Genomic DNA, 21744 nt, shown 5'->3' with positions numbered 1-21744 from the left:
CCTTATCCCTGCAGTAGGCTCAGGGTGTGTATGTGGGCAGGCAGCACTGCTCACCTGATGTACGCTTATTCAGCTCAGTTCCTGAGCCCAGGTCACTGCACATTGCACATTACCTGTCTGCCTCTTCATGGTTTGTTTCTTCTGCCTATATATATTATGTGAGTACGTTTTGTCTTAATTGCAATTCCATCCACACCCTAAATCCTTCCTTCCTGAGGGTTTGTGTGGAAATCTGCTATGTGCTGAGGTGGGGAGAGCCCTGGTATCTTCAAGTCCTTACTGACTGTTAAATATGTAAGTGGGGAAAGCCTTTTTTTCTACAAGAGTCTCTGCATGTGTGCCTGTATGAGATGATTTGAGCTCTTGGGGAAAATGACTGTTTCTGAAAGTTACTGCTTTCTTCTACCAGGTCAAGTGGATGATGTACTGGATAATATTTGCGCTCTTCACAACAGCAGAGACGTTCACGGATATCTTTCTTTGCTGGTGAGCACCAATTGGGAACAGATCTTTGAACTGAAATGGGAACAAAATCCAAAGATTTGTAAGGGAAAAAATAGGGGCCAAGTGTGCATCGTCTCTTTAGTATAGGATTAGCACCTTCAGGTGCATAGAGATGTTTAGTCTGGAGGAGCCATGCATCCTTTCTCTGTGCTGTCATAGGAAAAGGAAGAGGGAGAGAGTAGAACTGCTCGGTGGTATCTCAGTAAGAAATCACCACAGCAGTCTCTGTCCCCTGCCTGCAAGGAGCAGGGCTCTGTCAGATGCGTGTCTGTCGGATGCACATCCAGTATCTGATTTGTATTCTTGCAGAGATTGTCACATAAAAATAGTATCTTTAGCTACAGGCACACTTCTAGTCTTAGATAGTTTGTGTCCTGCTACAACTACACTGACTGTGGATCAGGCAGAAACTGCCCTGAAGCACAGGACTTGGATTCTAGGTTGCTGCCTGGGTCATGTTTCTTCAGACATCTTGCCTGTTCCTTCCTGGGTGGGCTGGAGTTACAGTCTGAGGGAGGACTGTGACAGTCCAAACTGTAGGTGCCAGTGGAAGGATTCCTGGCAAGCTGTCAGGGTTTGAGTGCACGAATGCCCAATCATCAGATGCAATTCTTTACATTTGAAGGCTCAAGTTTGGAAATGCTTGTTTTGCTGCCCATTTTATTATGGCTTCTTCTAAACAAGTGAAAACCAGTGAGATTGATAGACTTCAGACTGAGGGTTCAACCATAGAGCATGGCCCTCACCTCATTACATTGCATGCCTCTAGTAAGTCCTCCAGACAAAGGGAGTCAGGGTATTTGGCAGCATGTCCAGTCTGCTGAAGAGGAGATAAAAGACATTTTTGTCTCTTTATCTGATGTGCATGCAGATCTACCTCCACTGTCCTCATCTGGAGGGGTTTTCTCTTGGAGGATGTGCTATTTGGATCTCCCTGTAGGAATGGCAGAGGGCTTGTCATTTCACAGCGCCTGTGAAATCAAGTATGTTGTGGAGAGCCTCAGTGAGGTGGAAGATCAATTTGCCAGGTTTGTGCTCACAGCAGAGCATCTCAGAGGCCCTCTGGGTCAGACCTAAGTGCTGAACAGCCCAGCTGGCTTGGTGACAGCCAAGGGGGAATCAGAAAAGGTAAAAGTGTGGAAACGTATGGGTTGAGACAAGAGCTATTTAATGAGAAAAAAAGAGGAAAAAGGATGAAAAGAATAAAAATGCCCAAGTGATGCACAGTGCAGTGAGTCCCCGAGTAACCATCACTTGCAGTTTAATTGCTGAGCATTATGTCATATGATACAAAATATTTCTTTGGTCAGTTTGGGTCAGCAGAAAAGAGAAGCAGAAGAGCGCTTGGCTCAGTGTAAGAACTGCTCAGCAACAACTAAAATGTTGGTATGCTAATAGCAGTATTTTCATCGTATATCCAAAATGGCACCATACCAGCTATTTTGAAGACAATTAACTCTATTCTAGCTGAAACCAGGGCAGAAAGGCAAGGAGATGAAAGATGCATAAATATACTGATGAAATACTGATCCTGCTGGTTTGCTGTTTGCTCATAAGGACAGTGAATGCAATTAAGGCAGCGTTTGTGCTCATTGTGTGCAGACAGCTCCTCTTATCACACAACAGAGTCTCTTCCAGACCATTAAATAACAGCTGTGATACCTGAGTAAAGATTTACACATGCATAGTTGCAATGAGTGTGAAGGTAAGTTAATGTCTTTTGGTCTTTGGATTCTTTGGTAAACAGAAACTGCCTTGAACTGAAAAGGACAGTGTGCTGAGCATCTCTAATCAAGAGCAGTCATCAAACTGGGAGTAGATATTAACAGCTCTTTTTCTTCTAGGTTTCCATTCTACTATGAACTCAAAATAGCTTTTGTAGCTTGGCTGCTGTCTCCATACACAAAAGGCTCCAGCCTGCTGTACAGGAAATTTGTTCACCCAACACTGTCTTCAAAAGAAAAGGTAATCACGGGTGCCTGGGTGCAACAGATCTACAGTGTGTTTGCTCTGGTCTTCATATCACTTGTTTTCATTGGAGGAGTGGGATTTGCTTATTTTCTTCCTTTGTCAATTGATCACCTCTTTTTGATTGATGTTTTTGGTTGCTTTTTTTTTTTTCTTTTTTTTTGTGATGGTTGTTTTTCTAAATACTGGCATCTGTTCAGCTCACTCATGTCTATTAGCTCATCTTTGTGCACTTGAGAAGCTGGGAGGGAGGGGGATAATAATACCTCCAGATCTGTTTTGCATGTATGAGCTGAATATAGCTGTGCTGTGTTACGGCTGGGTGTAATGATTGGAGAAACATGGTCTGGCAGCCAGGGCTCCTTAACTTTGTACCCAGCTCTGTGCAACAATGAGATAAATAGTCCAACCTGTCTGAAAGGGGTGTAGCAAGCACTTGCCTGACTGGAAGAGGTACAGAATGCTGAAGACACGTAGCATGTTGAGGTCCTGGGCTGAGAAGTGTCCTGCTGAAATTCATGATGTTAATTTCAGAGGAGACATTACAGCTTGAATCATTTGCCTGCCTAGGAGACTACAGTGGCTGTGAATGGGACATTGTCAGGCAGATCCATCTGGCTCGTATGAATACATGGGCTAAGAATAGCTATCAGTCACATATCAACATACAAGCTACTAAGAAGTGAATAACTGTTTCCCACATTGCCAGCCATGGCAGTGAAAGATCTTTGTTTAAGCCACAGACAGTGTATGAACAATTGTGTCTCAGCCCTGTCCAGAAGGGACAGCGAAGATCAGTTCCCTTTTTGTTTCCTGGGAAATTCTGCTTATGGTTCTCACAAGTAGTGCTCGTGCATTTTGGGTTGCCACCTACTAGGAATGAGGGAAGGAATCACTGAGAAAACAACACCTTCTTGCAGTCTCCATCTCCTACTAACCCAGTAGGTCCAGTAGCTAACCACTGAAAGTTATTGTCATCCATTATCGTGTAGACCTCTGCGTCTTGGGGGAAAGGAGCACAAGGACAGGAACTTTCCCTGCATATTGGGCAACGTTAAAATCCAGGCCCTCTAGGCCTACCAGTTCCGTGGACATTTTGGAGATGGACTCTGCAGTGATGTGCACAGATACCTCAGATACTTCTGAGAGGACCATTACTGGACCCAGGGCAGTATTGCTGCAGCTGGACAGCATCATACTGCTATTTCTTTCTCACTATGCAGCAGTCCAGTTTGTCTTTGGAGTCCATAGATTGCCAATAGCTTCTGACACATCTTTTCTAGGTAGATGTGTCTGTCTTGCTTCCAGAATCTATGATGGTGTTTGCTCTGTGCAAGTATGTTCCAACTTTGGATCTCAAATCTTCTGTTCACAGAATAAAGAGATACCAAAGGCTGAAATGGAAGTTACTGCTCCACTGCAAATCTTTCCTATTTGCAAATGTTGACTGTGAACTTCTCCACAGCCAGGGTTGGAGAAAAGGAGCATGTCTGCTTCCACAAAGATGACTTAATTCTGCCAAGAGTTTGAGGCTGGGAGCACTCTGAACTTGTCACTCTTGTGCTTTGATTTTATTTTGTTATCTGCTGTGACAGGAGATCGATGACTGCCTCGTCCAGGCGAAGGACCGGAGCTACGATGCCCTTGTGCACTTTGGGAAGCGGGGCCTGAACGTCGCGGCCACAGCAGCTGTCATGGCAGCTTCCAAGGTAAAGGTGGGGGTCAGGATGGTGGCATTAGCATCTCATCTGTACCCACTGCCAGCTACAGCCACGGTGTGGAGGGGGAGACGTACTAGGGGGTAGGGATTCTCCCACTGGTTTTCATTATGCCTCCCATTCACCCATGTGCCTTTTGGGATGAAGACACTAAATGTGCTTAGTGAACCTACAAGAGGTTGTAAATGCAGGTTGAAAAACAGGGTCTGCTTCAGGCCTCTGTTTATTTATTTGTTTTAATTTTACATGGCATTTACGTGACAGGTGACAACATTCACAGTGCTGTTCATCACTGCCCACACTCTTTGATTTCCCTGTCAAAGTGGGAGTGTGAACGATGCTAGCACGAACACAGCATCCTATCTGGGAAGTAGTTTTTTGTCAGTACCTTGCTGGTGAATTGAAAGGCCCAGCTTATCATTTGTTATGCTGTATTCTTGAGAAGTCTAGTGACCTCTAGTTGAGATGCTACCAGAAAGTAGCTGTGACTGTTCAGGAAGGCTAAAAATTGGTCTGACAGATGTACACATAACATACCTGGTGTGTCATTCTCAGGGGACATGCTTATGTAAGAGTGAATGGGAAGGGACTTTAGTTGCTTTTGGAGAATGAGTAAATGTTGGAGGAGTGGTCTCGTGAGGAGGTGTGTCCTGAACTGCATTCGTGGCTTAGAGCCAGGAACAGAATATAGCTGTTATCTCTTTTCTTTGTGTGAAAGCTGCAAGGACTTGATAACTGGATATTGTGGTTCTGCTCTCTGGCAATGGATTACCACGGCTTAGGATAGATGTGCATAGCAACTGTACTCTTGTGTTTTGGTGCAAGACTTGTCTAGAAAATGCAGCTTTCATGCAGCCAAATGCAGTGCTTCTTGCAGAAGGGCAACGGAAGTGTATGAGATGGATGCTGGCATTAGGAAAAATGTGTGAATGGGAGTTGAAGGAAATTATTTTCCTCTGCCAAATGCTTTTCAACATCACCCTGGGCACATCATTTAGCATATCCTAGCCTTATCTCCTGTAAAAATGAATAATTCATTCTTGGGAGGCCAAATATGGTATAGGCTATTAAGCATGTGGCATTGATGATGTTACGTAAGTGTGAGCCCCTGAGATGTGTCATATACACACAGAATGAAAAGGATACACAAAAGCTGTTCCAAAAAAAGGCCAAAAATTGCCTCCTGTTTCCCAGCCAAGCATTGGGCAAACTATGGCTGTCAGCCTGGCTCAGTTCTTCTGTTACATCACTCTTAAGATTATCAGTGTCTTGAAGTACAGCTCCAGTGGCAGCAGAAAGGCAGGCAGAATGGAGAAGACCCTCCAGGGTACATGGAAAATACCGCTTTGTTTCAGATAATGAAGCTTCACTTTCATTGCTGGAAGAGGTCAACATATGCTGTGACTTCTGTGGTATCACTGTATGGCACGTCTGCCAGTCTAACTCTCTTCACATTAGCTCTAATCCATCTTAATGCTAATTCATAAAGAGAAAGAAAGGCACTACCATTTTTCTTACCAAGTGGACGAGTCTACAAGTGTGTTCCATGAGTGCTGGAGGCAGCACAATGGGAGGGACCAAACTGCATCATGAGGGGTATGGCTGGAGGAGATAAAAATAAGATCTTCCCTTCTTAGTTGTGGACAGAAGATAGCTTAGCTGTGCTGCTCGTGGGGCCACACCCTTAATAGCTGTACCTCTTCACGGTACAGTGGTTAGGAGTGGTTGAGGAAGTTTCTGTCCCTGCCCTTCTCAGATTGAAGTTTTGGGCAGGGGAGGGTTGAATGGCTGTGATTGTGATTTTCAGCCTGATGTGTTCCAGTGCAGAAGTGCTGAGCTGCTGTGCCTCCAGTATTCAGCATGTGAGGTGTGGTGGCTCAAGTGTGGATGTGTTCCCAGTTAGCTCTCCCTGCTGCAGAAGGAATGATGTCCAGGAGGTGAATGATGGTGATAGCTTCTGTTGCTGTGATTTTCAGCTGCTGTTAAGTGTATGTCACCACCCATACTGGCACACTTGATGAGGAGGTATAACAGAGGCAGATTAACCTGTGTGAGTGAAGTTTAAGTGATTATTTATCTAGAAAGCACTTTGAACTGACAGATGCCAAACAAAACTGCAGTGCTGTTCTCAGAGGAAAGCTTCCAGGGAATAGGAAAGAGAATAGTTTGGAGCCCTATCTCACTTTCCCTGTGCCAGCTTTTAAGGGCTCGCCTGTGCAAAGTGTCGAGTGTAGGTTGGAAAGTGAGCTCTGTAGGGGCTCATTGGGTTTCAGCCTTTAACAGGTCGTGTTAAAATTGCAACCTACAGAGGTGACTGTGTATTTAGAGCTAGCTATTGAGCACCTGCAGTTCCCATGGAAAATGGGGCTTTTATTTGCAAGTGGATGGGAGGCTCTCTCTTATTTCCTTCCCCACTTGGTTTAAAGAAAGGGGAGAAAATGCTTTCCTATTAAGAAATGGACCCTCGGACATTGCAGTGGGAACCTTCTGCTGGCAAAACAGCAAGATGCTGGGTTACAAGTTTTCATTTTCAGTAAATGAGCTTCAATCTAAAGGCTTCTGTACTTGGAAATATGTTTCCTGCTGTGCACAACCCTATCCTCGCCTGTCTTTGTCCTATGGTAACTCATCTCGTGCTCCCAGTGGTCCACATCCATCATGATCTCTTCTCTTTGGTGATAAGATCTCTGTATGAAGCCTATAGTTTCCTTATTTTTCTTCCTAATCCACAAACAGCACAGTGTTGCTGGCACCCTGATTATGCTTTGTGTCTGACAGGCTGCTACTTATACATTTCTCACAGGCTAAGAAGCTGCAAGCCACACACCTTCCTTATCTCTGATCTCTTGGCCCTTTTCCCCTTTGTATTTTAAATAACAGTCTTAGCCAAGTGCAGGCATCTCTCCCCCCTCCTCCTGCTCCCCTCCCCTGCTCTGTTTTGTTTTGAAGCCACAGTTGTGCTAATGTTTGGCACAAACCTGTGCCAGTTCATTTTACAGGCTGAGGAGCTGTCAGTGTCCCAAGTACCCTGAGCCTGCTCAGCTGGCTCATTTGGGTGTTTTCTCCCTCTGAGTAGAGTCTATTTTTGATGCTCTCTAAGCAGACAGAGCATTAGATAGCTGGGTTTATTACCCCTGGTAAGTGCTCAGCACAGATCCTTTCCCTACCCCCAGCAGCCTGCATCCCCTCTAAAGAGTATAATCTCATTTGGGGCTCTGTAATCCTGACCTCATTGGTTGGTCATCTGTCACACACTGTGACTTCAAGTGGGTCAGTGCTAAGTGGTGGGATTAGATGACCAAGCAGTAAATCCTGCTGCTCTTTGCATGTTTTTTGTTCCACCTAGTTGAGCCATTCCCTGTCCCAAGGAGCCCTAGGCACTGATCACCTCCTTTCTGACTTAGCTTGCAGCAGCAGAAGAGAAGCAGAAAAGGAGCCTGCTTTTGGGTCTGAGTGGCTCTCCTTCCCTCTGCTGTCACTGCAGAAACAGGGCAGCAGCAGGGCTGTTATGGGACACAGGCAGTGGGGCAGGTGCAAGGCTTTGGCTGGGCAGCAGAGCCATCAGATGGAGGCCTGGGCACAAACAAGCTTTTCATTGGCAGTACTCAGGTTTCTGATGTGAGCAGCTGAGATGTGGTACTGATGGCATGGAGGCAGCACCAGCCTCTGCTGGCACACCCATAGCAACACTTGCTCATCTTCCACCTGTCACCCCGAGCTTCCCATCACCTGCTGCCTTGCCCTGTCCCCAGGTGCAAACTCTCCTTCCTTCCCTTCTCAGGAGCCTGCTGTGCTCTGTCACTGCCTCCTCTGTCTCCATAGCCCTTCCATCACCAGTTTCACACTCTCCCCAGCTTTTAACCTCTCCCATTCTTCTTCAAGCTTCCTTGTTTGCCAGATCCTGTTCTCTTATTCCTCATCCTGGATAAAACAGTTCAGCCAGACAGATCAGTTTACCACAAAACAAATCCTGCTCCCAACTACTTAACTGCCCCAAGCTGCAGTCTCAACTCTGTTGTTCAAAGCAGAGAGCTTCAGAAAACCTCCTGCAGTCATCAGACCATCACAGACCCAAGATTTCTAACAACACACTTTCCTTGGCCCTTCTGTTTGCACATCAGCTGGTGCTGTGCCTGCTGTGTGCCTCTAGGTGCAGCTTGCCTTCAGGAAAGGGAGTGGGGGGCAGAGCACACTGCTGGCAGTGGGCACACAGCCTTGGCAGGAGATGATAAATGAGGTGGAGGGTGCAGGCACGCATGACTGGTGTCAATGAAAAGACATTTGTGCCTAATAAGTCTGAGAAACAGTCCAGGAATCTTTCATGCGTGGGGAAATATGGCTTGCAGTGCTGCTAGAGCTAGCAGTCATTCTAGATATCTGTTAAAAAGGCAAGACATGCAGATGAAGGTGGAAAGCATTCAGTACTCACCTCTACCTCATTAACTGCTGCATCAGGAGATCCCAAGCTGCTTCAGCTCAAAACCACCTGACAGGTCTGGCAGCTTTGCTTCCGTTCCCTCTGGGCTCATCACCCTGTAGGGGCTGCAGCACTGCTGGTTTAGGTTCCCTGAGTGCAGTAAATTTATTGGAAAGTCTCCCAGTTTTTGCTGGGTTTTGAGCCAGGAGTAGAAACAGTGATGGTCGCTTGGATTTTATCCTCTCTAGTCAAACAGCATCTTTTCTTTCATTTCTAGTACTTGGCTGGTGTAGCCAGAGCAGCTGCCCAGAAGTCAGGAGCATTTAGCTCTCTGATTTCCCATGATGATCGATAGCTATTAATGTTTGGAGTCCAGACTTCTGTAGAGAGAGTGCCTTTTGTGGCATGGCAGTGGAGACCTATGCTTTTACTTCAACTGGGAAAGAGGGTGGTGGGGAGCATCCTTCTTTATAAGAGAAATGATTAAGCATCTTTGTAATGACAACATTGCAGGGAAAGTGTTTCTTTGCTTACCAAATGCATCACAGGACAGTTCTGTCCAGAATGCTTAGTGCTGCATCTGTAACAGTCATACCGTGTGCCTTGTTCTTTTACGGCCAAGAGCTGCAGAAGTCAGGAGTGGACCTATCCTTGTTATCTCAGAAGGGCTGAGCACACTCCTTTTGTACGTAGCATCCCTTAAAGGATCTCCAGTTGGGATCCGAAGCCAGCATTCTCTTGGTTTGAGCTGTATTATCCCTACAAACAGGAGCAATACAAGGCCTTCTTGAAACATATGGTGCCACTAATCACTGTTTCATGGATGGTATCTGTCATGGTGTAATGCATTTTTCACTCTGAAGACTCAAAAAACTGATTTTCCTCCAGATCAATAAAATGCTGTCACTGCTGCAGAGTTACAATCCAATCATCTGGTTCTGTTTTTTTTTTGGTTTTTTTTTTTCATCTCCTTGGCTCTTGCATTGATGTCTCAAGAAGGAGACAATAGCCAGTGAATGCCCAGGACAGCAGAACCAAACAATAAACATACCCCGAGAGGCTGGGCTGGAACAGACAATTTCATACTGTTCCCAGGAGAGGAAATGGACTGCACAAACAAAAAGGGTGGGTGAAATTAAGTTTCCACTGTCAACGTTGACATCAGCTGATTTCCCTTTGAGTCTTCAGTACTGTCTGACCTCTCCAAACTGTATAACTCTTCCCAGGCAGACGTGGCACGCAAGCCATAAAGATACTGTTTGTTAAATAGCTGCATTCATGTGGTTTGAAAATGGCAGAAGCAACTGCTGTCTTCATTCAGGCCTCTGCTCAGCCCACAGAGCCAGGGGTTTTGCTCTTACCAGGGCCTTCTGCAGGCAGCCCCTGTTAGCTTCTTCATGCAAACACTCTTGTTGTAATTCCCCAGTGTTAGCCTACTTCTAACCCTGGTTAATCACTAGGACTAAAAGGACTCCTGAGCATCCCTGACCTCGTCATAAGTTAGTCATATAATGCACTCTGTTCCTAATGACTGTCTGTGTTACAGAGGTAGCCAGGCACTGGGGGTCTCTCCAGTGGGAAGCATCTGTGAAGTGCAGAGAGTGGCAGCCAGTTGTGTTTATACTTTGCTTAACTCTTTAAACACACTTGCTAGGTAACACCCTGTCAGCTGGGGTTATGGAGTGTTTTCTCCATCTCTCTGGGAGAGCTGAGGAAGGGAGAATCTACATTCAAAGTTGTAGCTCACAGGTGGGTGCCCCTGCTTTTTATGTGTGTGCAAGTCCCTGTACATCAGTGCCCAGTGTCACGCTCGTGTCTCACCTTGATTACTTATGCTTCAAACCGACCTTATTCTCAAAGCTTTTATGTTTGTTGCCACATTGGCTCTTTTTTTCCCTTGCTAGGTCTCTCAACTACTTCATTTACACTTGTATTTGGACCAGAAAAAGGGGCAGGTAATCTGCTGAATGCTCCTGCTAACGCCTGACTAACATCTGCCTCCCTGTAAGACTAGTTTGAACTGCTTTCAGCTGAGATTGGTCTCAGGCCAGATGCTGTCTGCTGTGCTTCCAGTAGGTAGATCCTACATGCTGAGCTTTAAAAGCCTCTCCTTGATCTCACCAGCAAAATGCCTTCCAAGTCCTCTGCTGGCAGTTGAGACTCCAGCAGCCAGGCAGAGAGCTCTGAATGCAGAAAAACCATCTAACTCAGGTTGTTGCTTCTATGTTGGCCAAGCTGCTGTGTTTGCTTTTGTTTTTTCACTAATGGATAAAGAGAGCCTTGCTCCCACTGCTGTGATCCCATTAGAATGGTTGGGCTTGCAGTGGAGCTGGAGAGACCAGGACTTGGCTCAAAGGTGAAGATGGATTTCTGCAAGCATTTTGTGACAGGTGTGGTTGGGACAATCCTGCTGACACCGTAGCAATGACTGATGCCCTGGGAGTATGCACTACCCCTGACAGCACATATCTGTAGGGTGGCAGCTGTAATATGCATGCAGACATGTCTGCTACTGTGTAACAGGAGTCACAGCAAAGAGAAAGGAGAAAATTAACAGGTTTAGTATTGTGCTGGAAGTGTGGTGAGTGTGACTTAGTGTTCCCTTGCCTGCCCATTAACTACTGATCCTGAAAGCAAAAGGCCAGAAGGTGCCATCCTGCATTAACACAAAGCTTCTCTTACACAACTTGACAGGTTTTGGTTCCTGATTTGTGTCATGTCACTGTGCTGTTACAGTTTCAGCTGCAAAATGCAGTTTCTAGTTATTAAAGATGTTCTGAAGCCTAAATAATGCCTTACAGAATTCTTTCAGATTGTCTAACTGAAGGTATGATGAAATCCAGACACTGTTGTTTGTTTATATTTAGATTATACTAAATGAGACTGTTATATAAATGGCAGATTTTAAGATTATGTTCCTAACTTTATTTTCCTAGATATGATGTAAAGCCACCTGTGTATGTGGAAGAATTTTTATGAACGATTCCACTGTATGTACACTCATCCATGACTCAGTTTTTCCAAACTCTTAAGCTAGCCTCCCTCTTAAAACTTATATTTCAAGTGTGAATGCAGAGATGAACTAAAGAGAGGCAAAGTAATTCTGTTGCAGTGCCTTTTAGAGTATCTGTCATGATACTGACTTCAAGATTCTGATCGTGCCAAGCTATATTGTTTGGGTCAGTGTTTGTGACTTGGGCTGTTAACACTGGGTTAATGTTCTTCACCAGGAGGTGATGTTGCCACGTGCTTTTTAGTATTTGTCTTTTGTTGTGTCACTACCACTGAGCCCTGTTCCAGTCTGGCCCTTCTCTGCTCCTTCCCTGAGAAAACACATGATAAGAGGCATAGATCAGGCCCTTGTTTTAAAGTTCTCTCTGGGGCTTTAGGTCACTCTGTGCCATTATATCACAGGTTAGAATGCAAAAAAAATCAAGTAAAAATTCAAAAAATTAGCATATCTTATTTTTTCAGTGCAAAAGTGCATCAGTGTCATCTTCCCTGCCTGGTTGGTCTGACACGTGAATCTCGTCTCTAATCTGACTCGTATCCACATACAGAAATCACTCTGTGGAATGAAATGGTATTTGGGTTAGCTGGCTGAGCAAAGCAGCTGGGAGGATGTTAAAAGCTTGAGTTCTGTTGACATTTGAGCTGGTGGTGCAAGAGGAATACAGCACTCGTGTTACAGAAGCTTATCAGTTGCTATGCCCCCAGCTTTGCTTGCCCAGTTGTTCTACAACAGCAAAGCATTAGCTAGTGGTCTGATTGCTCATAACGAGCTCTTGCTAATGAACTCTTGCCTAATGTTGTAGGCAGACTCCAGGGTAGGGTGTCTTGTGTTAATCAGCACTGAGGATTGGGTGGAAGTGCAGGAATTTGAAGAGCCATAGAATGGTTTGGGTTGGAAGGGAACTCAAGGATCATGAAGTTCCAACCCCCATCACCAGCTCTGCAGGACTGCTCAGTCCATACATCCCTGCAGTCTGCTGATGTTTGAGACTGCCTTGATCAAGGTGCAAACAGAGCATGCATAGGGAGATGTTAAGACACCAAACATTCAGTAAAATGAGGAGAATCCTGCTGTGGCTTCGTGGCTGGCTCCACCAGGTGACTGCCCTGCAAAAGACAGCTCAGTGTTACTTTACTTAGTGATGTGTGTTTCTACTGATGATGTTTTGGAGCAGCAGTGAAGGAGTTATTGCCACGTGCTTTCTGGTTCTTGCTGATGCAGAAAAGTGCTGTAGTCCAGGATGAGCAGCCTGTCGGTGGCTGAACTGATACCCTTTGGAAGTCTGAATCCTAGAGGATTTTTCAGCCTAAAGCTTTTCATACAAGAGAAGTTGGGAAATTGCTGATCTAGCAGTTTTCTTGAATGTAGAGACTGAAAGTTGCCACAGCAACTTAGGTTTTAAGCACCTTATGCTGTGTCTGATTACAATGCTAAGGAATTTATACAGGGTGGAAGCACCGATCTCCCATTATTCTGCTTGTGAAATTTCTGAAGTGATGCTGGTGAATCAGTACTTTTAGGTAACTTAATGCATCAGTGTATCATTCCCAGCTCACTAGGGGACAGACACAGAGTGTGTTTTGTCCCTTGACTGAGAGCTAGTCTAAAAAGGCATACAAATGGTGTGGAGTTTATTTCTTCCTTCAGTTGCATGAAGAAAAGACTGGTCTAATTATTTTGCTTAAGAATAACTTTTTATCACAATAAAATTCTGAATGTTCTGCACTCTGAAAATTCTCAGTGTGACTGAGAGCTGCTGGAGGAATATCATCATAGAGGATTAACTCCAAAAGGAAGTTATTTTGATGTAGACCATTTAAATGCATTTCTGAAACAGGAGCATGTCAAAGATATTAGTGAAGAAAAGTACTAGCAGAAAGTTGCTACGTCCTCTTCCTGCTTCAAATGTGGTCAAGGCTGTTCCGAGTTCAGATGACTGCACTGAAGAATCAGAGATGCTCTCCATCACCATTTCGAATGATCACATTTAGTGCACAGAGCCACTCCAAGAGGAGGAGCAAAGACAGTCAAATGATGCTTTTAACACTCGTTCATGTCCTCTCTAGGTTACTGAAGCAGGTGGTTCTTTTCTTTCCCTATTGTCCTAATGGACTTCAATGACCCAGGGTGAAGGAAACGTTTGAAATGCAATGTCTAACCTAACTTTTGTGTATGTTATTTGCTTGCTTGTTTAACTAGGGACAGGGAGCCCTGTCTGAGAGACTAAGGAGCTTTAGCATGCAGGATCTCTCAACGATTCGTGGTGACAGCAGCAGCACTGTTCCTCCTTCGGTCACTGTACGAACAAGTAGCAAACAGAGCCAGCCAAAAACATCCAGAAGTGCATCGGAAGGCACTGGCAGCTCAGGTAAGTGCCAGAGTTATTTTCAGTGTTGTTTTCTGGAATATCACACAGCTGAATGAAGTCATGCAGCTGGCAGGAGTATATAGAAACAGACACTGTAGGCAGCACATACCAGAATTCACAGGACACAGACACACTGTTGAGTTTCTTGGCACTTAAAGAGAGAGAGTGGTATTGTTGTTTGATGGTTACTATTCCTGACTGGCATCAAGAACTGCACTTGAGCATGCAGGGAGCCAGTATCAGTCCTCACGAGCTGAGAAGTTGGGTTCTAGGGCTGAAATCAGATGTGGATTTTCAATGAGAGGCACCAATGGAAGTGCCACAATCAGGGATAAGAATGTGTGGTAACAGGAAAGGGTCATTATTATACCAAAGCCTCCATTTGGTGATATGGCTTCTCTCTCTTATGCTGTGTAAATGTGAGTTCTAATGGATATCTGGTTGAAATTAATCCAACTCATGCTTCTTCTGAACTATTACAATAGCTGCAGTTCAAGAACTGCATCACTGCTGAAGCCTGCTGAGAAATAAAACCTGTAAAGAGCACGTCTGGAAGGTCTGATAGCTATTTGTGAAGGATGTCTGGGTGCTGTGGAGAGCATCTCTGAAAAGCAAAGGTTTTCTTTTAAAAATATGAAAGAACAAAGGGAAGAAACAACACAGGGAATAAAACTCATTCCTGTATACACCATTAACAAATTTTGCTTTCAGTTGTAGTAAGCGATCTGAATAATCACATCTAATCTGGATAAGAATAACACAAATAAAACCTAATTTAGTTGTCTTAGTTCCCTATTGTGTAGTCCACCCTTTGTAGTTTTGATCTCAAAGCAGCAAACTCAGCTCCAAACTCATACAGTTTTCTGATTTTGTTTCAGTACTGGGTAAGAATATCTCAAAATGGATCTCTGAAAAGTTCTGTTCAGAAACTTTTCAAACTGATTCTAGTGATTATCAGAAATGTTTAGATCTGAATGATTTGAGATTTTGTTTTTAATTCTTCTTTTAATGAACTTGACACACCTTTTCCAAACCTTCCAACCTCCTCCATCCATCCTATCTCTTTTAGTGACTTCATTGAGGTTCCTCATCCAGGAACCTGCTTATCGTGGGGCCCTTTTCCACCTATAGCCAATGCAGACAGGCATCTCCAAAGAGCTTTTGCACTCTCTTTAAATCAAATTGAGTAAAATAAGCAATCCTGATCTTTCCTATCCTTGTGCTGTTTTGTATTGGCACAGTTATGTACATAGTCAGAATGACTAGAGGGGCAAATTGATCAGTCATAACTGGTGTGTGTGCGTATGCATATAGAAGAGTGGGACCTATGAGACTGTATGGGGTCCTGAGAGCTGTGCACCAAGCCTAGGCATAGTCTCTCTGCTTCACCTTCCGTGTTTGTTTAGTTGGAATTTTGCACACAAGCAAGGGGGAGAAAAAATCTACTGCCTGTACACTGTATGTACATGTAGTATATGATATATGGGCATGTGCATAGGCAGTCAGTACCAAACAGCTGACATACAGCTCTTTTTCCTGTCCCAAAGCCCTGAGATAACACAAATGTCCATGTCAGCAGTCCCTCCTGTCTCACAGAAACATTAGACTTTTCTTTACATTACTGTTCTAGAGATAATGGGGCTAAATTGGTCTGGCATTAGAGAGAGTCAGCAGAAATACCCCTGCCCGTTTGACATGAGGGTGACTCAGCTGAAGATCACTGCTTTCTTGGGCAGGTCTTGGAAGCCACCAGCCATTAGAAAGCCTGACAGCAGTGGCTGGGATGCATGAAACAGCTTTAAGAAAGTTAAAAGAGAGCCTGGCTAGGACTGCAGACTCTCTGCAGTAGAAGTTCTGCTTTATAGTCACTTCTAGTGAAGACTTGAAGGAACAGGTCCTGCCTATGCAAGAAGCAATGTGGTGCTCAGGAAGAATCAAGACACCTGAATTCAGACGCTGCTCTATTGCAGAATGCTGGTGTGACCTGGAGCACACACTGGCTCCTCAGTGTCTGTAAACCAGAACAGATTTCCATGGCCAAGTCCTGAAAGCCATGTGTGGTAGAAGATTCTCACGTACTTTGGGGTGAAAACCTTAGAAGATTTTTCATGTACACCTTACATTAGAGACTAGAACGTGTGAAATACCTGATCAGTGCCACAGTCCTGTCTGTGGATGCATCCCACTTTTCCAAGGTTTCTCAGTTGGTATCTGGTAGATAGTTCTCCAACTTGTCTCTGCCTCTGAGAAGTTCCTGGACAACCAAAGTGTCCCTTTTTATTTTTTTCTGTTCTGTCCTTCCTTTCCCAATCCAGGCATCTGAGGAGCTGCATGTGGGTGTGCTGGGATTAAGACGACTTGATGGTTTGGGTGTTATAGCTCTTCTTCCTGATGTTTCCATGCTCACTCACCCACATCCTCCATTCATTCCAACCTATTACAGCTCTCTGTAGGTGCAGCTTTCAGTGTCAGTGCCCACATTTTCAAACATCAGTAACTGCAGCAGGGACAGGAACCTGAAGTGTTATTTTGCCTGAGTGTGTTGGGATGTGCTAATGTTCTTAAGTGCTAGTGGGGTTTGCTTGAGGAAGGAGGCATTTCCAGGCCATAGCCAGCCTTGCAGATGGGGAAGCCAAGCACTGCTGGAGATGTTGTAACCCTTTTTACTTTGACCCTGACATCCCCATGCCTGGAAGCGTGTGTGTGAGCATCAGTCAGTTCTAAGGGGCCTCCAGTCATTGCTGAAGGAATACGTGCACGCTCAGGTTGCTGATGGGAGGCCTTTTATAGTGCTCCTGAAAGCTCCCTTTATTTCTCTCATATGGCCATCAGGGATGCCCAAAAGCTGAAGGATTTGCTTTCCATCTAGCACAGGCTCTTAATTGTGTCTGTATGAGAAGTGGTAGTGTCAGGGAGAAAAGGGGAGCCTTACAATAATGTGATGTGAGCTGCTGCCCTTAGGACTGGAATGGGCTAGCTGAAGCCACTCAAGCTGTCCAGTAGTGAAGAGCTGTGGATGGGAAAAAATCCTGAAAGTGGTGTAGCTGTGCTCCAAGGGCAGCCAAACCACCCAGGGAAAATCAGAAGATGCTTTGGAGAGATACAGTAAGACACCAAGGGGTGAAGAGCTGGAAACTCCTCAAGGGAGCTTTGCTGTTGAGCAAATGGTACCTGCAAGAATAGCCTCATTTAGATCAAAGTGGCAAAGACAAGAGTTGGCTCTGTTGGTCTAGATTACAATTTGGGCGAATCCCATTCCTTGAGCATTGAAAGTATGACCAGATCTGGTGTGGAAGTAGGTGTTACTCCGTTCCCATCCTGTTGTATGACTGTGTTTTAGAGCAGATGGGATATTTAAAAGAGAGTGATCTCTACAGACAGAGATGGAGAGAGGTCTGCTGCCTTCCATGCACAGAGACAGCTGAAACTCAGGTCTGTTGATATGAAAGCCCCCACTCCCCCTGTGAGCACCAGGAGTGCTTTGGGTTGTGGTTTCACACCCCTGGGCATGCTTCCAAGCCCACCGAGAAAACTTCCCTGACACCAGTGGACTTTGGCTCTGCCTAAAAGCTGGCTGCAGCATTGTGCTGTACTCCCACTACATTAAACAACCACTCAGCTACTTTCATTTCCATTGCTGTTATTTGTTAGGATGTGACTGCTGCTGGTCGGATTGATTTGTGACTCCCTGAATTTCCTTTTGACAGCAAGCGCTGTGTGAAGAGCTTGGCATTTGGTTAGCAGTGCCACATGCAGACACAGCAAAGGTTTATTTTTGTCTGCAGCAGTGTCTTATGAGGGCATGACATGGGATATGCCGGAGTTGCCTTTGAGACGAGGCAGATGAGCCCCACCTTTTGCTGTTTTTCACATAGTTGCAACCAGCACCCTTTGACCAAACACCCGAGACAGCTGTGCTGTTGCTTGTGCAATAGCTGAGCTGCTCCAGCAGCCTTCAGTGCTGACAGCTGAGCCGTGGGGGAGGCACCTGAGGTATTCACACCTGTCCCACAGAAAGACTGTGCTCCTCCCCCTCCCCACACCCAGTCTGAAGCCAAGTGTGGGCAGCACAGGGGGTAAAGGCAGCTTTGCTATGATGTGGTCTGCACGGTGTGTTATACAAAGCGTTATGACTGCTTCTGTGAGGCACATGCACACCTTTCTTCAGTGCACACCAAGGAAACACCCTCCCTCTGCACGACAGCCCAGCCACCTGTCCTCTTTATCTCATCTCTCACTTTGCTCTTAGTTCAGCATTTCTCAATTTAGTGCCCTGACGATGGCCTGAGATATTGTAGCTCTGATGTGTGCTCCAACCTGTACTTCTCCCCCAGGCAGAACTGCCCCTTTCATTTGGGAACTGTAAATGTTGTGTGGCTGTTCATCATGATAAACAATTGGAAAGCCTGGGACAGTGTTTCTAAATACTTTTCAAGGCAATCCTGTTTTTCTGGCAAATGCCAAGTAAGCAGATGTCTGTCTTAACAGCGTGGAGCTTTTGTACTTCTCAACCTTATATTATTGCCTTAAAAGTATCCTGGACAGTGCAAATAAAACTTGCTCCTTTCCAGTAGCCGCTGAGTGTGACTTGAGTGGGATGGTGTCACAAAGCTCAGTCCCACAGTTGATGCAAACGTGTGTAGTGGTTGCTGGTGCCTGCTGAAACTCCCAGTGTGGGCTGGGCGCTGGAGGCCAGCCTTTATTTTGGGTAAGCTGGTGAGACATAGTTTGGCAAGCAGCTTTGCATTGCTTGAGAGGACACCAGTGTCTGGAGGTGACACTGTGTGCCCACTGTGTCCTATGAAGGCACCGTACTGACCAGACAGTGCCTTTACTGCCTGAGCTTTCCTGAGGCAGAGACCATTCCTAGCTGGAGTGATCTCAAAGCAGAAATATGAGTGTGCTTTCTGACCCCCCCCCCCAAACACACACGTGCAGGAGAGAGTCGGGGCTGTTTCTGTAGTTTGTTTTTCCAACTTAAGCTCTGAAGGCTTTGCAGGACGGAGCAAAGGTTGGGAAGGATCAGCACTCAGCGTGTGCCTCGATAGCTCTGTCCCCACTGACCAGAAATGCTCTAGAAACAGCCCCTGTACACGAGTTGTGTGATCTCAGAGAGCAAGCCTCCAGAAAACAGAGATCGATTGCCCTCTGTGTAAAATCAGAGGCTGGTTCAAAATGGCTGAAACTATGGAAGAGCTGTCAGTGTCTGCAGTGCAGGATAACATCACACTCGGCTCAAAACCTTTTTCTCCAGGAGCTCCTTTTATCTGGAGTCACTGGTGCCACTCAGAGGATTAAATTGGAAGGCTTGAACTAGGATCGGTTTCAAGGCTGTTTCCTAAAGCACAAAGTGAAGCTGCAAAGATAAGAGTTTTGTGAACACCTGTGAATCATCTGCATTTGTACTGAATGAAGGGTGCAGTGCACTTCCCTTGGTTATCTGCATTCCTACAGTAATCCACTGCAAAACTTCTTCCTATGTTCCTGATTTAGGAATATCAGGGTTTTGTGAATGTATTTGTTCAAAAGCTGCCTGAGTGGCTGCGCCAGTGCTTGGAAACATCCCATCTATAAATGTACAGAAAGAGAAATCCAGGCACGTAGCAATGCAAGCCCCACTCTTGCAACCTGTCTTTATCATCACACAACCACTTGTGCTGTGTTGCACAGTGCTTATCCACGCTCCCCTCTGCTCAGGAGTTATTTCTGTTGAGTGATCTGAGAACAGAGTGCAGGAGCTGTACGTACTCCCTGTCTTACACAGCCATGTGAGCCACGTTCCTGGGTCTGTGCTTTGTGATGATGAGCAGAGACAAGTGTCTCTACACAGACAGGAGCCACAGAGTCCTCCTTGGGGCTGTTCAGCAGAGATTAGAGATGCTCAGTGTTGTCTGAGAAGTGGTAGCTTACCCTGATGAGTCCCTAATGCTCAGCTCCTCTTTCAGTGTGCACGTGTTGCTCAGTATGCCGACTCCTAAGAGGTGAGTGCTGGATTTCCTGCACCCTGATATCCATGCAATCCTTTTGGGCATGGCTATGTTTCCCAGCCTGGCTTGGTCCTGCTGCTCTTACTCACCAGGTTTCCTAACACCAGGGGAGCAAGCAACGGGGGGTCCAGGCTACGAGAGGGTTTGTGGGCCGTGTGTGTGCTGACGTTAAGCTCTGCAGTGCTGCTCACTTTACTGACCCAAGGCTGGGGAGTTTATCTCTGGAGAAAAACCTCAGTCCTTCCTCTTGTAGAGAATGTGTTTTGTCCCAGCAGCCAATGCAAGGAGAGGGAGACCTCAGATTTGGGCATGCCAGAGGATGGGGCTGCCAAGCACGTTGTGCAGGGAGGAAGAAGAAATCCAGACAGGCTGTGTCCCATGTTGGTGGGAGCTGGCTTTCATAATTCCTATACACCTCATCTCATGTGCTTTCTGTTTGTTTTCCATACAACCCTGGGGACTTTGCAGCAGAGGCACTGCAGGATCGCAGCGCTGCCATCGTACTGCAGGCACTGCTGTGAAAACACAGCTGGCTTGTGTCACCTCCAGAGCAGCTGGGTGTGCAGCTGGAGGCTGGAGCTCCCAGCCTGACCCTCTGTCTCTTTGCACATTATGGTGGTGGCAAACCAAGCTTCACACACTTGCTTTGTCACCCTCCCTGTTGTGCTATTGGAATTGGAACTGGATGATTTACGGTCCCTTCCAACCCACGCCATTCAGTGATCCTGTGATTCTAAGATTTCCTTTCTAACTCTTTGCACTTGCACGTTTGGGGTGAGTGTGCTGCCGTGCAAAGGAAATGAAGCTTGTTTGAAGTGGTGTCTGTTTAAGCAGTCGTGACACCCTTGTGTTCACGGTGCGTTTTATTAGCACCCTTCTAATTTTAGCCTAAACCAATTTCACGGATTTGACTCTTCAGTGTTATTTATAAAGGATCCATTGAATCCTGGAGTGCTAAGTAGGCATGAATTAATCCTGGGGAGGTCTTTTAATGATGCTACAACAGCAGTCAAACCAGCGTGTTTACAAATTGGGCCCAAATCTGCGTGCACTTTCACATTACTGTTTCTCTTTTCCTTGTTGCAACCCAGTTGCTCCGACCATGTCAGGAGGAATATGCTGAAGCTCTTTCTCATGGAGGGTTCGTTCTGCCCCCGCAGGCTGCCCTTTCTCTGTCTCCAAGGCAATGTGTGCATTAATGTGTTCTCAGACAATAGTGTGCCCTTTACATGCTCCTTGCAGCTTGGGTACCTCGGAGGACCATCCCTGACTGTGTAGCATCAAAGAAAGAAACCAAGTTTGCTTAACTGGACTAAATTGTTATACTGGCACTGATCTTTCTCTCATACCAACTTCTGTGTAGCCAGTTTCAGGATACAAATGTTAAAAGTACTCAGTCCCAAAGAGTTTGTAACTTAAAAGGGCAGATATTCAAGCCTAACTCCAGGCAGGATATTAAAGGCTGTCTCAGAGCCTTGATGCGGCCTTCTTGGCAGGAGCAGTTGCCTTGATGTTCTTGCAGGTGAAACAACCGTCTCTTAAACCCCCACAGCTCTTGGGAGAGCACAGACTGCTCTTAGGGAGCAGAAGGCAGCCCTCCCAGCTGCCTGCTAATACCCTGAAGGAGGCAGTGCACACAGATGCATTAATGTGGGCCAAACTGCAGAGGGTTCAGGAAGATGCAGCCTCCTTACGCCACAGAGTGGGCGTCTGTGCAGAGCCCACGCTGAGTTCAGTATGATGTACAGAAGCAAATCATGGAATTGTTT

General features: G+C 45.7%; 1 protein-coding gene across 6 annotated transcripts in view; it reads left to right on the top strand.

Annotated features, from left to right (window-relative positions):
- Window positions 1-21744, top strand: part of REEP1 (receptor accessory protein 1) — a 54421-nt gene that overhangs the window by 23825 nt on the left and 8852 nt on the right. For 5 of the 6 annotated variants that reach the window (XM_065735926.1, XM_065735932.1, XM_065735928.1 and 2 more), the window contains exons 3-8: window positions 410-486; window positions 2349-2469; window positions 4068-4181; window positions 10512-10562; window positions 13820-13988; window positions 19934-19969. In XM_065735926.1, the coding sequence (XP_065591998.1) occupies window positions 410-486; window positions 2349-2469; window positions 4068-4181; window positions 10512-10562; window positions 13820-13988; window positions 19934-19969 (568 nt within the window). The remainder of the gene's footprint in view (window positions 1-409; window positions 487-2348; window positions 2470-4067; window positions 4182-10511; window positions 10563-13819; window positions 13989-19933; window positions 19970-21744) is intronic. The other variant, XM_065735927.1, reaches the window with a different exon arrangement.

Source organism: Cyrtonyx montezumae, unplaced genomic scaffold (genome assembly GCF_038088225.1).
Source record: "Cyrtonyx montezumae isolate F1298 unplaced genomic scaffold, pur_monq_1.0 scaffold_2, whole genome shotgun sequence".
Classification (NCBI taxonomy): domain Eukaryota; kingdom Metazoa; phylum Chordata; class Aves; order Galliformes; family Odontophoridae; genus Cyrtonyx; species Cyrtonyx montezumae.
The sequence above is the reverse complement of the archived record's forward strand: the minus strand, read 5'-3'. Positions and strand labels throughout refer to the sequence as shown.